This window comes from Cynara cardunculus, assembly GCF_001531365.2.
Source record: "Cynara cardunculus var. scolymus isolate 2C chromosome LG 1, CcrdV1, whole genome shotgun sequence".
Classification (NCBI taxonomy): domain Eukaryota; kingdom Viridiplantae; phylum Streptophyta; class Magnoliopsida; order Asterales; family Asteraceae; genus Cynara; species Cynara cardunculus.
Window position 1 is genome coordinate 15,188,714 of NC_037528.1, and position 17,542 is coordinate 15,206,255.

General features: G+C 37.0%; 4 protein-coding genes across 5 annotated transcripts; 1 reads left to right on the forward strand and 3 right to left on the reverse strand.

Annotated features, from left to right (window-relative positions):
• Nucleotides 1-204: 204 nt before the first annotated feature.
• LOC112521451 (cysteine desulfurase, mitochondrial) lies at nucleotides 205-3,584 on the reverse strand. Of its 2 annotated transcripts, XR_003070088.1 has the most exons (2): nucleotides 2,153-3,584; nucleotides 205-557 (listed from the first exon to the last, which is right to left on the reverse strand). XR_003070088.1 is itself a non-coding variant. In XM_025130324.1 (1 exon), exon 1 carries the CDS (start codon nucleotides 3,562-3,564, stop codon nucleotides 2,206-2,208), a length of 1,359 nt encoding a protein of 452 aa, XP_024986092.1. In that variant the 5' UTR covers nucleotides 3,565-3,584; the 3' UTR covers nucleotides 1,914-2,205. The 2 variants fall into 2 exon arrangements, 1 of the variants encoding a protein (XP_024986092.1); XM_025130324.1 differs by lacking the exon at nucleotides 205-557 and having other exon boundaries at nucleotides 1,914-3,584.
• Nucleotides 3,585-6,998: 3,414 nt separating this feature from the next.
• LOC112516248 (high mobility group nucleosome-binding domain-containing protein 5-like) lies at nucleotides 6,999-8,117 on the forward strand. Its single transcript, XM_025123291.1, has one exon. It carries the CDS (start codon nucleotides 6,999-7,001, stop codon nucleotides 8,115-8,117), a length of 1,119 nt encoding a protein of 372 aa, XP_024979059.1.
• Nucleotides 8,118-8,965: 848 nt separating this feature from the next.
• Nucleotides 8,966-11,571, reverse strand: LOC112520076 (cytochrome c oxidase subunit 6a, mitochondrial-like). The gene is made up of 4 exons (XM_025128382.1): nucleotides 11,382-11,571; nucleotides 10,934-11,040; nucleotides 10,658-10,700; nucleotides 8,966-9,230 (listed from the first exon to the last, which is right to left on the reverse strand). Exons 1-4 carry the CDS (start codon nucleotides 11,494-11,496, stop codon nucleotides 9,193-9,195), a joined length of 303 nt encoding a protein of 100 aa, XP_024984150.1. The 5' UTR covers nucleotides 11,497-11,571; the 3' UTR covers nucleotides 8,966-9,192.
• A 3,701-nt stretch (nucleotides 11,572-15,272) lies between these two features.
• On the reverse strand, nucleotides 15,273-16,495 carry LOC112516342. Its single transcript, XM_025123386.1, has one exon. It carries the CDS (start codon nucleotides 16,401-16,403, stop codon nucleotides 15,273-15,275), a length of 1,131 nt encoding a protein of 376 aa, XP_024979154.1. The 5' UTR covers nucleotides 16,404-16,495.
• Between the last annotated feature and the right edge of the window lie 1,047 nt (nucleotides 16,496-17,542).

Sequence of the window (17,542 nt, forward strand, 5' to 3'; positions counted from 1 at the left end):
TTCTAGATCTAACTTGTTTTTATTTAAAATATGATTCAGTCATTCAATATTTTTATCAAACAGTTATTTGAAATGGTGTTTAATATAGATTGAAGATAGAATAGTCATTTCTAGCATTTAGAGTGTTTATTTCCCTAAATAACAACTTATACTAAAGTCGTACGGACAACTTAATCCATACAGGACTTAAGTCTAAAATAGTACTGTACTTGAGAATCTTTTTCCTTGTTAATTGATTTGTGCTTCAGAGTTCAGCCCTATTGGGCTCCAGGGCTAGAAGCTAAAACAAAAATACCTTAAGATCAGATGTGAACATACCCATTATATACAGCTACTACATCAATCATAGACACTTTAAAGCCAACACCAAAACTAAAAAAGCTCTCTCTGCTTGTAATGTTTAAATATAAATGAGATTGAATCAATGGAGTGTAATAGCCTTATTTCTCTCCTGTGTCTCTTAGAAAAAGGGATTCCAGTATGGCTTACAGATCTTCATCAGACATACATGTATTTGTGTTTGTTGTTCCAGGTTTAATCATCCATTCAAAGGGCCACTGCAAGGACACCAACAAACCCAATATCACCATCAAATACATACAGCCAAAACCAAACATCAAAACTAGCAGCCAGCATTTCCTTATGGACTTCAGAATGCCACTCGCATAATGTAGAACCAAAAAAAATGATTCCAACACAAAGAATCGACCATACATTTGAATCCCTGATGGGAACACAGAAGCACATTCTACTTCTCAAGTGTCGTAATTGCTGCATGTTGGGATGATACTACAAACGATAATCATAGGCATCCAGCTCCCTCAACTTCCTCGTCTAGAAAAAGAAACCATAGTATGTCCATCTGAACACGGGCATGCATAGGAAATGGTAGATAACTGTTTAGCCTTTGAGACTGACAAAAGACCAGAATGGTCTAGCGTGACCACTGGAAATTTTCTGAAATGTTTTAGCAGCACTTGAGACCCTCGCTTAAAGGGGTGAGACTTTTGTTGCACGTCCATTGACGTGTCTAGTTAAGACAAGGGTCGTTTCAAACTCATGACATCTAGTTAATAGTGTCAACCACTTGGAAAAGCCCAGTTGGGTGTAACTAATAATCCATAAAGCCTAATAAAATACTAAAATAAACAAAAATAGTGAAGACAAGAATGAATCAAGATAAATCATATTCAACCTCTACACAAGATGCTTGGTTGATACTTATCTGTTCACAATTGAGGCACCACATTTCCACATAAAGGTACTCAGGCAGTGTCCATCAGGTGAAAGTGTGGATTAGTTTTGTTGGCTAAAAACGTAACCCCACAAGAAGGGGCCTTTGCTAAAGGGTCAATGGCCCAGTGACACCTGGGCTACCTATAGAAGCCGATCTCCTTGGAGGTCATGGGTTCAAGCATCATAAAAAGGTGGGGAGTGTGTGTAAGTTTTGCCGTATATAAATATTATATACTTCAAAAAGAAATTTGTAGAGGGAAGAATGTTAATAGAAACGATAAAAAGGTGAAATTCCCTATGGTTTCAGAACATAATTAACATCATTTCGACATTACACAGTCCTACATCAACTCAATTATTATATTCCACAGACTTGAATCTCTATTACTACTTAACCCATGTCAATACAAACCCCATCCGTCCTAACAACTTTCTCTTGGAATCTACTTTAGGCACACATCAATACGATGAAACCCTCGTGCCAAACCCCAACGATACGAACATTCCTAGACTAACAAACCTAAATTCTTGATCAAGAAGAGTAACTACTATACTCCTAATTTATTCTTGTATAACTATAAAAGAGGAGTCTCTTGTGCAAGATTGCTATATCATTCTCGTAACTAGATCATGCAGAATATATATGCAGACAGTATCATCACGTGCCACACACTATAGGGAAGTACCTCTAGTCTCTAGAGGTCAAACACCAAAATTATGTTATTGGATGACAAAAGAAAAGGAACACAATTGGAAGTAATCCTCCAACATTTCATATGGAATACAATCTTAACATCCATACCAGGATCAAGCATTCATATTTAACTATCTGAAAATTTTAAGAGCAGAGGCAACAACGAACTATAAGCATGTAAGTAGTAATCAACAAATGATAAAAAAAGGTTATACAGTATACCCTGTAACAACAGCAGGTATAAGACAGCAACTCCACCAAGCGTGCCAATTAGATTAGTGTTGGGACCATTGTATACTCTTGATGTCAATCCCTTCCTTCACCATTTCATAAAGTGGGCTCATTTCTCTCAACTTCTCAACCTGGTTAACAGTTAATTCGATCGCTTTATCTATCTCTTCCTCAGTGGTAAACCTCCCAATTCCAAACCTAATAGAAGTATGGGCCATATCTTCATCAACACCCAAAGCTCTCAAAACATAAGATGGCTCCAAACTAGCACTAGTACATGCACTCCCACTTGATACAGCCACTTCCTTCAAGCCCATCAACAAGCTCTCTCCTTCAACATATGCAAAAGACAAGTTCAAATTCCCTGCATACCGGCTTTCTGTGCTTCCATTCACCACCACACCATCAAGTCTATCCCTGATGCCATTGAGCATCCTATCTTTCAGTTTAGTAACCCTCTTCTCATCGTATTCCATCTCCTTCATTGCAAGCTCGCAAGCAGCACCCATTCCAACAACCAATGGTGTTGGCACTGTCCCACTCCTAATGCCCCTCTCCTGCCCACCGCCATTCATCTGTGGCTCAACCCTAATTCGTGGCCTCCGCCTCATATACAAAGCCCCAACACCCTTGGGACCGTAAACTTTATGCCCACTCAACGACATTAAGCTCACATTCCACTTATTCACATCAATAGGAATCTTCCCCAACGCCTGTGCCGCATCTGTATGAAACGGAATATTGAATTCCTTACATATCTGGCCAATTTCCTCCATTGGTTGAATAACCCCAATCTCATTATTCACTGCCATCACCGACACAAGCCCTGTGTCGCTCCGAATTGAAGATCGGAGCTGATTTAGGTCTACCAAACCATCAGATTTGACCGGGAGATAAGTGATTTCGAAACCCTCTTGCTGTAAATGACGGCAAGAATCAAGTACGCACTTATGCTCCGTCTGAGTCGTAATTACGTGTTTCTTCTTCTCTTTGTAGAAGTGCATCACACCCTTCACGGAGATGTTGTTGCACTCGGTGGCGCCGGATGTGAAGACGATTTCTTTCGGGGAGGCGTTAATAAGATTGGCGACTTGAGCTCTTGCAACTTCAACTGCCTCGTCGGATTCCCAGCCGTAGAGGTGAGTGCGTGAGTGAGGGTTTCCGTAGCGAGACACGAAGTAAGGAAGCATAGCGTCGAGTACCCTGGGGTCGACAGGGGAGGTAGCTTGCATATCAAGGTATAGAGGTCTTCCTGAGATCTTTACCCCTTTCATTGAGATTCCGGCTGTCTCGTCGAATGGTTCAGCCACGGCCGCAGCGGCGGTGGACAGAGAGCGGATGGATGTCGGGATTCTGGGGGATAACGATCGGCGGACGGCGGCTGCGAGAACCTTGGAGGCCATTTTTCGGTTAATAGGTCTGCAGATTTTGGTTATGCGAAACTCGTTGGGATGCAAAGGCAGAAATATGAGGGAAGAACCCTGATGACGGTGACCCACTCACGGACGAAGGATGGTACACGTGGCGTGTTTGCAACCGTTCCTCGTTGGCGAAAAAATCAAGGTATACACTCGGATAAGCATCGAAACTTCGCGCAAACGGTGTGATATAAAGGCTATTATTACCCCTTAAGACAACACCAACATTTGTTATTCTCCAAATTATCATGAATGTTTATTGTATCCTTTTTCAAATTTTAGTAATTCATCACAGCTATGGGTAGAGAGGCCTAATTTTAGATGAAATAAATACCACGACTTCGATCTTTTTTTAATAAAATCATCACACAATGAATCAACAAATCTCAAAATGATCTTTCTTTCCCCTTCAAGTTTACCTACTATGGTACGAGAATGAATATGATCTCCAATCCATCTTTGACATATGTAACGCTTTAGCTAGTACACAAAAGTGGATACCATAATTCTTCTGTCTATCAATAATTGTATGCATTGCGAGGTGGATGTGAAGATGTAGGCCATTATCTCAGCAATAATGAGCCAAGCTAGTATTTGCACTGAATCCCCCTGTTAGGTAGTCATGCATTACGACAGGAACTCCCAATTCTCTGGCAAATATAGCCCTTTTCATCATTTCTTTGTATGTACCCGCAGTAACATTCAAGTAATGCCATTTGATTTCACTGTGTTTCAGCTTTTGCTTTATAAATAACTTCGGCACAAAATAAGAAACGGTCTCTCCAACGTATAAATGGTTGGGAGTTCACGTCATATAGGCTCGAATTGGACATCCAGTTGCTTCGATTGAATTATCTGGAGAATGTCTTATATAGATATCCAATATATCAAAAAGATGGACAATCAAACCTATTTCTCGATTGAATAGAAGCCCAAAGAGGTTAATAGGGTCCCAAATAACGAGTGATATGTAAAAAGCATGTCCGATTACGCCTACTCCTAATCCTATATGGAATGTAACAACGTAGGGATCCATATGTAAACATAGTATCTATTTAGATACGCTCAAATGACCTCTTCTCACAATGAGAATGTATATAACCCTATTCCGGTCTGATCCGATATGAAATGAACTTATAATCATAGAATCGACTCAATCATCATATTATAGATTATAAGTTCATAACCCAAGCCCATTTTGGGCGAAACAGACCTACTAATTCTTTGATTCCAGTTACTAAGAGGGATCTTGAACTAGGAAATAGACCTTAGAAACTAATATAAAATGATATTTTAAATCTTTTGTTAATAAAAACATTAGAAAAAGTGATAATAAACTCTCTAAATGTTATTTAATTAGTGTTTCAATAAGCTAGTCTATATCCATTTAAACGTGTAATTGAAAAATAAGTTAGTTTATTTTTAGCAAACAATGCCTAATTAATTTAAATATAGGGTGATGTTTATATGTATTCAATTTACGTCGAAATCATGTTAAATCATGAATTAGTAATATAAAAAGGTCCTAAGGTTGATGTATACAAAAACCAGATCAAATCATATAAGCCGTTTTAAGAGTTTATATTATTGTAAACTCCGAACATTTTCCATATCTAAACATAGGATGGAGTATTACTACTAAATAGCTACATGGGTTTACGAAATTATTAGTAATAACTTTGGATTAGAGTCGTACAAAAAATTACCAGGGAACAAGGATTGGCCTACGATCGGACCCAAAAAGCTCAATCAGGGCAGAACAAAGCCCTAAGATCAGTTAGGACCAAAAAGGCCAAGCAAGCCCAAATTTTCTAGAGGGAATTTCCTGACATGTTAGTTTAAATGTCATCAACCCAAATTATTATCCTAACACTTTGAAAGGCGTTCAACGATGCATCTAGGGAATTAGTTATACGTTACAATAGAATTTATAAAAATAGAATAAACACTAACGTAGAACGAGTTGGTTCTTCGTCTAGTGGAGGAAGAGGTGATTTTTCCCGTTTTCTATATAATTATCTAGTCGATGCCACAAATAAAAGTAAACGAGCAAGTTCAAATTTAGATGAATTACACATGTACACAGTCATTTTAGGTGTACAAAATGAGGAGCAATTTGAGGATTTTGATGTTTTACAACAATGGAAGAAAAGTCAACTGTAATTTCCTATCATGACCAGTATCCTAAATGATTATTAGTCAGCCATGAATTTTGGTGGAATTTATGAAGCTTTTCTGTGTTCTTGAAGGACTACTATGACGGCACCAATGGAATTAAAGAAAAAATGAAGGTAATACATAATTTCATTCAGCAACGTTAACGAAAAATTAACAAATATTCTGAAAGATGACGAGGACAAAAAAGGAGAATAATAAATAAACCAACAAGGCTACAAGTACCTAATTTCATACACGAAAATGAATTTGAAGAATTTATCGCAGTCAATTTCATTATTTAGAATTTCCATAGGAATTGGAAACTAATCGGAGAAATATTGAAATATAACAAAAAGTTGGGAGTTAACATGGGTAAAACAAAGATATCGATTTAGGAGCCAAAAAATGCAAAAGATAGTTATGCTGGGCAGAATATGTAAATCAGTTAATAGTATAGGGATAAAAGTTGTAATACTCCGGAATATATACATATACGCACACACACAGAAAGAACCTGTAACCAGCGAACTTCCGATTTTAGCGAGGGGGGAGGGAGAAGAGAGTGTGCGTCATAGTGTCATCATGTATTGGTGTGATTGTTAGATGAGATGGCAGATTCAATCATCATTTGGGGATCTACGTCAATGTTGTACTGGTAAACACATTCATCCCAAGGATTCTTTCAATTCAATTCCTTTCCATCAACTACCGGTAATTTCTCATTTGCTCCATTACTTTCTGTTATTTCAATCGTTTCAACTTCGCACTTTTTCTTCATTCCAATTGGATCGCCTTATGTTTTGTGCTTCAGTCGGTCTGATCTATTTATTTTGCTTTTGATTGATGGATATGAGGATTCGATTTTCATTCCAGTTTTTGTTTATTTGATTTCACTGTGGTTTGAATTGATACTGCTCAAATTGATTGCCACTTAAATCACAACGGAGATGAGGAGAGATTCAAAATATACAAATCAAGTGGAGCATTGGATCAAGGCCACAACCTGTTTGATTAATGTCTCTTCTATGAACATCGCCGTCTGAAAAATCAAATTTGGATCCATAAATATAGACTTAAAATCTGTTCATTAACTTTCATTTTAGCTGATTGATGATTTCTTCTTTGATACATCTGACCATCTGATTCATTTTATTTGTAAATACAGATTCTGATACGGTTCTTAATTGGTTCATACATACATTCACAATTATCACGGATTTGAGTCCAATAAAGGTGGTTTTCTGTTCAGCTGGGACTAAATCATGTTCAGGCAGTCACCACGTAGTAGGAACGGACGTAACAAAGGGTTAAAGATAAAGCATGTTCTCCAGATGTCGGCGTTGTTTGGTGCCAGCATATGGCTGCTTTACCAAGTCCAGCATACTGACAACAAGAAACCACCCGTCACAACAAACATCTCCAAAAACTTACACAAGGATAGTAGCAATGACATGATCAAGTTGGGGAGGAAAGGTCTTCATCCAAGAGGGAAGGAAACAAATGTTCAAGATAAGAAAGAAACCATAGAACATGAAGCAGATGAAGAAGACAATGAAAAAGAAGCTGAAGAGCTTGTCCAAGGTCATGAAAGTGAAGACATGAAACATGATGAAGTTGGGGAGAATGCAAGCACGGATGATGGAACGGAAAAGAATACAAAAACGGGTTACGAAGAGTTAAAAGTGGATATGGAAGGACATCAGAATGAAGAGGCAAAAGAGAAAGAAGATGGTATTAACAATGAAAAGATTAAAACTGAGGGTATGAAACAAACCCATAATGTAGGTAATGGCAGTAAGAATGAGGAGGCAGCCAAAGAAGTAAATGGAAGCAAAAAGAGTAGAGAGGGGAACATGAACATCCCCACTCAAGAAAACAGTAACGAAAGTACACAAGAGAGCAAAAATGAAGAAAATGGCAGGAAAGCGGAGGTGAAAGAAGAGAAGGAAGATGACAATCAAATGCAACCAAACCCAAATGAGGTGGTTGAAATTGCAAGTCCACCTGAGGAGGATGATGGGAGGGCAAGAGAAGAGAATTTGTCAAGTGAAGAGGTGAATGATAATAGAAGTAGGAAGGAAAATGGAGAAAAAAGAGAAGAGAATGGAAGTAGCAATAAGGGACCGAGTGTGAATGAGAGTCAGTTGGGTTCAAACCCGAGCCATAGCAAGAGTAATGAAGACGATAAAGATTCGAGTTCAAATAGGGCAAAAGCCTCTGAGGAAGAAACATCTACAACAAGTAGTACCAAGTTTGTTAAAAACCGCAAGATTGGGAATCTTTCAAGACAGAGAATGTGGATAAAATCTGTGAAGAAAAACACAAGTCCAGATTCATCTTTGGTGCCTTCCTTTGAACCCAAGAAGAATGAAGGCAAATGATAGAATGCGCTTAATGAAGGATGAGTCTGTCTGTCTTCATACAATACACGTACACACGTTGCCAATGAGTGTTAGGAATCAGGGAGGAATGTTGTAGACTGTTTTTTACGTCTGTCTTTCCCATTTCCATTGTTTGGTGTTGGTTGTTACAGTTTTATAATGGATGGTTGTATCATTTGGAGCTTCAAATCCTAACCGCTGCAACCAAATATTGAATATGGATCCATTCATGTTTGTCAAGGTTCACGACTTTCTTGGTAATTTTTACGCCATTGTTTTACAACCGACCGAATACAACTTAAAATATGGGGAAAAGTTCGGATCTCGATTGGATTTTTTCTATTCTTAATTGTTTATACATGTCTTCATGTAAAGATAAATAATTGTGTTGACACCCAGACCTAAAAAAACTTGAAAATATCAGTTTTGAGACAACGGTAAGATAGAAAGAAGAAAGAAATTCAAAATGATTCTAGCGATATGGAGTATGAACCAACGGTGAAATCAAAACCATTTTAATGCATTTGCACTGCTAATCTAGTATTACTACGATCATATACTGTTTGAAATCTATTTACTTTTATTGATGCTATCCTTTATTCTTATTTTCCGTAAATTTCATGTGATGTTAAATAAAATCAACTTTTGTCCAATCTTATGTATTTTTATCGAGTATAATAATTTCTACAAGATTGTATTGTGCAGAAATCTGGAATTTTTGACAAACAAATGTCATTCATCATAAAAGTTTTACCCATACCTAACTTGAATTGAATTCGCTCATTCTTTCAAACCTCAAAACTTCGTTTTGGCACAGTTATTAATTTACGAACAAAAACAAGCGGAACGATTGAAAAAGTAAGTTGTTAGTAAACAATTAAGGTACCAATGTTGAACCAATCCTATTCACCAACCCTTATTTGCCAGAAAAGAAATACTGTGAAAAAGAAGCAATCCCTTGCAAGGAGGAAATACAAGTACCAACTTCTACGCGAATGCAGTCTGAATGGTAACAATAATAACTGAATGAAACATAAACATGAAGATCGTTATTCCGAATTCCCTCCACAAGCTCTTAATGGTGTTCCTTGACTTCAAATAGCCCATCTGGACCTGAAAAAAGAAACCGTAAACATAAGTAACCCAGTTGGGAAGATTGCTTCGGTGGTAAAAGTATAACAGAAGGATGATAAATTACGTTCAGAAAATATTTGGAAAACCTCTGGTACCCTGTACTAAATAAAACTTTGTTGTGCTTGGAAAACTCGCAAAATTCTATTGTAAAAATATAATCACGACATGTAACTTTGTTGTGCAGTATAATAACCAGGTCACACCGACATCCGATTGACACTATAAAGAAACATGCACGAAAGCTGCACATGTCTGCATCCCATAAAACTTTCTTATGTCTTTGAGTTATTTCATGGCAGCTTGTGTTATGCTGCTTAGACGCAAGGTTACTTGCTACAAGGGATGAGAAAGAGAATATTTTGGGATGAGAAAGAGATCTATAGTTATGCTTAGACGCAAGGTCACATGCTACAAGGGATGAGAAAGAGAATATTTTGGCATGAGAAAAAGATCTTAGGCCCATATCTCTTATGCTCAACACTGTCTTCTACAATAAAAGGCAACTCGTGTGAGATTCTAACTCCTACCTTTATTCAAGGTTTCCATCATATCATTGCATCCACAATCCAACCATCAATGCAAGATTATACGAAATAGAATTTTAGAAGTTCACTAACCAGAGGGAATATGCATCCCTACATATGTATGCAGTGGAACCAAAGTTCTCACCTCTAAGCTGTAGATATATATCTCAAAATCACAGTTTTTATGATCTGTCAATAAGCAATTTGAGTGCACAAAATGCATTGTTAAGTAACCAACTCACATTTCCTACACATGCCATTGTATAAAGTATAAGCAATGGAGAAAGGGTAACTAAGTGTTATTAGATGCTAAAAGTTGAACATGTATCAAACCAACTTTCATTTGCTTAACCCTTCTTCATAAACAAAAGCCAGGGAGTGTTAAGAGCTATAGATTCAATTATATGCTGACAACTTAGGATGCCACCTTAAAAGCATATATATACACCAATGAATTGATTTTACAAGCCAATCAAGATAAAAACAGTAACCTTCATGTTTTGATTTTCAGCAATTACATGAGGACTAAATACATACAAGTGTTTAACTACGCAAGTTGGAAAACAAAGAGTTACAAAAACAGTGTGATGTCGATTCATATCATTAGATTCAAATGATACAAGTTAACACCAAGATACGTGCACAAGTAATAGAAATAATAACCAGGAAACAAGTAAAAAGAAAACAAACACCAACACCTAGGCAATCTCAACCATTGCTCAAAAAGAAGCCGGTCATTAAGGTTCAACTATGTCCTCCAAATGTCAATAAGGCCAAGACTGCTGCTAAAATGGGATTCCTAAAAGAAAATTCAACTTAAAAGAAATTAAGAATGTAGTGTACCACAAAACCATTTATCTAGAGTTGGATAAAAGAGCATACCCCATGGAAACTCCTTGTTACGAATGTGCAAGTATGGATACGGCTGCACACATAGATAAAACAATGGATCATGTTACAGATAAAAATCAAGGCAGTGCTATTGCAATGAAATTAGGGTCATAAAGGAATGAACAAATACTTAGCGATACAACCAAAGCCACTTATGAAATGAACAAGTGTTACACTAACTAAGGCAATCACCCTATAATCCACCATAAATAGACTAAAATATATCAAGATTTCTGAACAACAGCTATATCCAGAATTGGGGCTTACAGGGGGTTCATCGAAATGAGGATGACCCTTTGATAGGTTAACAAATGCAAGAATCGAGCAAGCAACGATTCCTACATAAGTAATCTTCTCCCATTTCGCCGCCTCACCTGTGTATACACAAAAAATCCATTAGCCATCACATCATAATTTTTCGTCGTTTCTATGATCAGATAATAGCCATTCAGATAAATTTAAAGGCCATATCGAGAGAATACACATACAGAGATTTAATTCAGCTATTCGAAATTCAAACCCCTAAAATGCATAATTGTGACAAGTGAAACCCTAGTCTGACAAGCAGAAATCCTTCAGATAGGAATATTATACGGTTAAACAAGAAAAATAAGCCTCATAAAAACTAAATCTCAAAAGATAAAAGAAGAATACAAAAAAATAAAAACAGCGTATAAATTGTTATTGAAACTTTGAAGAGAAAGAAGAGTCGTACGAGCTTCTTCTTCAACCGATGCACCGGAAGAGAATGACCTTGTCGAAGATGGATTCACACGCACGCCACCTCGGAGAGCCGTTCGAAGACTAGATCTCACCATCGCCGACGCCATTTCTCTCTATTTTTTTTCTCAGGTAGATGAATGCTTCCGATGAGAATTATAGTTTGTTTAATACAATGGTGAACCAAAGCCTCTCAAGGCCCAATAGCCAGGGATCTGCAAACGAGTAAGTCACGTGCAAGGAGCGTGCACAACAGTCCCCCCTTGGTGCAATTTTTGCTGTCGGATCCCACGGATTAACCCAACTAGTTTGGCTTAAAAAAGTTAACCCCTTCAAAAATGTCTTTAACGTATAATCCAATTACGGTTTCACAAGAAGAGCAAGATCGAAATCCGTTCTAGGTTAGATTTTAAAGTCCGATTAAGCCGAAACATAGACATCAGGCCTAAGCCTAAGTCGGTCTGAAGAAGTTTGATTAAGCCAGGAAAAGTTTGATCAAGTCCTTCTTAACCTCAAAACCAAACCCAATTTTAAGGCTCGGGACTATTTTATTGTTCAATAAAAATGAGTAAGGTTTGATACCAAGCCCGAAAAAAATTGGGGATTGTGCATATCTAAAACCAATTCAATCTTTAACAAATTGGGTTGGGTTAAAGATTTTTTTAGAAACAATTATTATACGAAAACTTTATAAATGAAGCAAAATGTTACAGCTATAAATTTATGCGGAATATTATGTACGATAAAATATACATTTACTTTTGAAATGCATAGGATACCAATTTATGAATTGGGGAGTCAAAATTTGTAAAAGAACTAATTTTAGCGCAAAAAGAAGATTCTATATAATTATGTCGGTGAGTGAAATTTTGGACACGATTGAATCTCAGTTTAACTTGAGTTGGGTTTATTAGCCTATTTTTGGGTTGAATTGGATTAGGAGGTCGACTCATTGGGATTTTCTACAACCCTAGTTATGGACTCGAAGAGACGAAAAGGTAATTTTAAAACGGAAATTTCAGAACACATCTGCTTAAAATATGTTTCAAGACTACATTATTGTAAAAATATGTTTAACTTAAAATCAGTCTCGAAATACTATTTTTACGTGCTTAGTGTTTCTCTGTTATAAGTTGCTTACCAAATTTTCTTTTAGGTCTTGTATTGATAAATTTGTATGTATGGATAATTTTGTGGTGTTGTTTACTTTTTTCTTGAATCATTTGTCTCAATGATAAAAATAGTTGTTTTACCTTTTAGTATGAATTATACCTTGTTTACTTGAACTTTACATATAACATCAATTCAGCAAATGCATGGTGCGTGCCTATCATCATCCAGAAGATAAGTTCAACACCAATTTATCATCATTCATCCAGAAGATAAGTTCAACACCAATTTATCATCAATTCATACTAGGAGTGTACGTGGGTCGGGTTGGGCATTTTTTGACGTTTTTACGACTCAACCCAATTACGACGGTTTTGGAAAATCTCAACCCAACCCAACTCATTTAAAAGTATAAACCAACCCAACTCAACGAGTTGGGTTGGGTTGGGTTGGGTTGGAGGGTTAGTAGTATACAAAAACTTCTACCAGTTTTCTTACTATGATAAGCATAGTCTTTTCCACGATAATTACAAACACATCTAGAGTCTTTTCTTGTAAAGTGATTCCATACATTTTGGGTTCTACCTCTCTTTTTCTTAGGCATGTTTAGTTCGTCATTGTTTGGATTTTTGGTGACTTGGGAGTATTTTCCATTGTTCCTATACATAGAAAATAGGATTAAAAAAAAATACAAAGTTACAACCTACAAGAAACATGAGATTTCTTTATGCAATAAAAAATAAACTTCAAAGAGCATTTATACAATGAAAATAAAAATTTATGGTTCCAATTTCTAGTTTCAAACATACTTCATATGTTCATTTATGCAATGAAAACATAAATTTATATAAAGAAAGAAAAAAACTTCTAGACATTTGTGGTTCGAAATTCCAAAAACATCTATGCAAGAGAGAATCATATACTAAAATGCAAATCGATCATTGACATCATACAACAACACTCTATCTACTTTTTTCAGTGCACTCATGTTAAAATAATAATGGAAGAAATGGAATTGAGGCGTATCGACCGACTACTAATAACTCATAGAGCATCGGACCTAGTTGGATTAATTTTTGGACTTGGCCTAGTTGATTAATTTTGGGTTTGGGGTGTAAATTGGACTAATATATGTATATATTTTGTGGGTTGTAAACAATATATATATATATATATATCGAAATTATATACATTAGCGGCAGGTTGGCGGTTTGGGTTGAGTTGAATTACACTAGCCCAATTTCAACTCTCTTAATTAACGGTTTGACGGGTTTGGTTTAATTGAGTTGTTAGCGGGTTGGGTTGGGCGGGTTTTACGGATTGACGGAATTTTGTACACCCCTAATTTATGCAACCGGTTTATCATCAATGATTGTTTGAGACAATACAAGAATCATTTAATACAACCTAATTTGATGCATATACTACCCAATCTGAAATGGTTCTCACATCCAACAAGCACTAATTTAAAAAATTGCATTTCATGCTCTGAAGTAGGAGAGCTAGAGAGGAGCAATGATTGTTGTAGAAAGGATTCAAACCATATTACAGTAGATCACCAATGGAAGAGAAATCAAAAAAAAAAAAAAAAGATAAGAGGTGAACGAAAAATCGAAGAGGAGAAATTGAAACATATTACAATAGATGCCCCAATGGAGAGAAATCGATAAAAATAGAAGAGGTGAACAAAAAATCAAAAAGAAGAGAAAGCAAAACATATTACAGTAGATACCATGCCGGAGATAAATTGAAAAAAGAAAAAGAGAAGAGATGAACAAAAAATCTCAGAGAAGAGAAATCAAAACATATTACATGTTGATGCCCTAATCAAAAATCAAAGGAAAAGAAATCGTCACCCATCGGAAAGGAGACGCAAGGTCGACGGGGAAAAGAGGGAGGCGCTAACAAGGAAGGAGATTGTTGTAGGTTCCGGCGTGACGGTCACCGGAAAGATAGTCACCGATTATGACGATGGTGTGGGGGTGTCTCGTGATACACATCGGCTAGGGTTTTGAACAAGTCTAGAAGAGGAGGCGCGTTTGTAGGGAATGAATCATGTTTATTGGAGGCGTGTTTATTAAAAATAAGGGGTAGGGGTGTATGTTTTTGGCTGAATATGGATAACATCATACCTATCTATGCGAATAAGTCAGATAGACTGTTAAGCCCATTAAGCTCTAAGTATACAGTCCCTTAGTCTCCCGCTTCTCTATTTTTGTATGTTTCATATCTCTTTATCTTAATAGAATATGGATCCCATGTCTTTGTTCGGATAGACAATGTGGTCGATGTTTATACATTCTCCTCTTTCCATACAATCGGATTCAATACTTACTACATTTTAATCCTTTTTTTCATTTGAAATCAAACTATTACTAGACAAACTCCTAAGACAATGGAAACTTGGTGATCATTTAAAACAAGGTCGGGTCAAAAAGCGAATACTTTAACCATAAACCAACAACAACAACAAAACACGACGACGATCACAAAGTCAATGTGCAATTCCCATGGCCAAGCAGAGCTTCATAGTTCTTTGTTTTACAAAGTCAATGTATCTGGGTTTTTTTTTCTTCGATTGAAGAAACGCAGCCTTCTTGATTATAAGTATTGTTTGTTTATTTTTTAAACAGTAAAAAATATAAGTAAAATAAAAACCAGACAAAAATATTTTGTGCTTGATTATTCTATTTAATAGAAATCTAACTAGAATTTTGAGTACTTGAATGTTGGTAAATGGAACTACGATTGATACAACTATTACAAGTATATACACCTACACCTCACAAGAATTATTATTTTCATCATCGTCAACGCAGCTGCATGTTATGTGCTTCAAGTCAAAAAATGAATCCCCACCATCACTCCCAATTTCAATCTCATCCGTCCGATCTTCCTTACTTTGACCATCTTCAGTCAAACAACCAAGCGACTCCACCACATCTCCCCTGCTCCACCCCCCACGTAATAACCTCTCGGACATTACCCCCACGTGCCGCCCCACACCCTCCCTCTCATTTCTCACCTCCGTGACTTTATTTATATCGCTGGAACCATTATCAGACGATGATGACGATTTCTCATCTTCACCGTCCATTTCCATCATCATCTCATCTACATCCTCCTCCTTCCACCCTCCGTCTCTCAACCTTAACCGCACATCCTCCAAAAAACGTCCCAATTCATTCCGGCGCCACCACCTCCTTTTCATTTCTCCTCCGTGCAGCGCCGTATCACGGCAGAGTTCCATCAATTCCGTCCAAAACTCTATTTTTCTTGCCTCCGTAGCCGCCCACACCGGTGCACTTAAAAGATTAGCCGGTCTCATCTCCCTCAGCTCCCCATCTTTAAATTCAGTATGCTGAAAGAACCCAACGACGTCGTTGCTCCACAACTTAACATCCAAACCATTCACGTAAAATATAGGGTTCCCCGCCAAACACGGGATCGAGGGTATGTAATAATTCCGGTAAACCGGAACAAGAAGCGGTGAGTTTTTCAAGAACCCTTTAGCCACTTCAACAGCTTCATCATCTTCCTCCGGCCTATCACCCCACCGGCGGTGCCAGAATTTTTGGCGGTATACTTCCTTACATAGTCCCAAGAGTGGAAGGTTCATCAAAATATCGAGTTGCTGGTGGGAAGACGATCGCCAATTGGGAAAGCCGTGGCCAACTGGAAGGCCTTCTCGGAGAAGTGATCGGAGGTCAGGCGGGAATGAGAAACGGAAGGCGGATTCAATGGCGGAGAATTCTGTTAGGGTTAGGCCTTGGGTGATTGGGACGTTGGAATGGTGGTGGAGATGATCGATGAGGTCTTTGGAGTATGCGGCGAAGGAGAAACAAACTCTGGTATTCCGTTTGAGTAGTGGCTCCGTTACGGTGGTGGTTGTGACGGCCGCCATCATTCAGATCGGAGACGAGTGTGGCGCATTTGACGGGGAGTCAAGAAGTCGTCGTAATTGGAGAGAGAGAGAGAGAGTACGTAAAGGTATTGTTGAAGTCGCATGAATTAAATGGAACGCATTGTAACGATCACGTCGATCATTCATTAATATATACTCCATATTGGAAAGAGTTTGAAGAATTCAAGACACAACTTAATTTTTTTATATTTTATTTATTTAAATATAACATTTTCTATTGGTTGATTATTGTTATAAATATGCTCTTTCTCTTGATAGAAATAGACTATGTTGCAATTCCATATCCAATATATACAGTGATGAAATTTGATGCATGAAATTTATTTGCGGTTTACAAAATGCTTATTTGGGTAAGCGCTTACCAAGTTATTATTACCTTACCGTATGAATTTGATAAGTACCAAAAATCTTACCCGGTAAAAACGAGGCAAGGACTGAGAGTCTTACCCGGTAAGTGAGGGCAATGACTCTTACCACGGTCAGCTCTTACCGGGTAAATTGTTGCATTGAAAACGCCGTTTTTGTTAACTAAAATCTTACCCGGTAAGTAAATAATAATATTAAATTTTACCGGTAAGTGCTTATCGGGTAAGTGTTTTGTAAACGACCCCTTATTCTTCGTTTCAATGTTATAAAACTCATTTCTTGCTTTGTAGTTATCTTATTTTCCTTTAATATCCTAACTTTGAGTCTTTTATTATATTATTTGCCTCTTTTTTATTTTATGAAGCTAAAGTAGGGATTACCTATTTTTATACCAATTGAAGGCTAATTCAACCTTATGGACTTCTAATTTTAGTTTAATCTACTTACTTAGTTTTTTGTACTTTAATGTTGACTTTTTGTTGTATTTTAAACTTAGGGACTTTAGAAGTTTTACTTTGCCCCCCTCTAGCTTCGTATAAATAAGAGGTGTGGGGTTTGTGTTTTTGGGGTGCAGAAATCAAATTAGATCTAATCTAATTGTGATTTACGACTTAAAGTATTTGAAGTATATGCTCTCGTTTAATATATAAATTCTCGTATTTTCTTGAATCTTGTTTTTCATTCTTCATTGCTTCTTTACGTTAAGTTCTTTACATTTTTACGCTTTCCGCTCTTTAACTTTCGTCATTTACCTG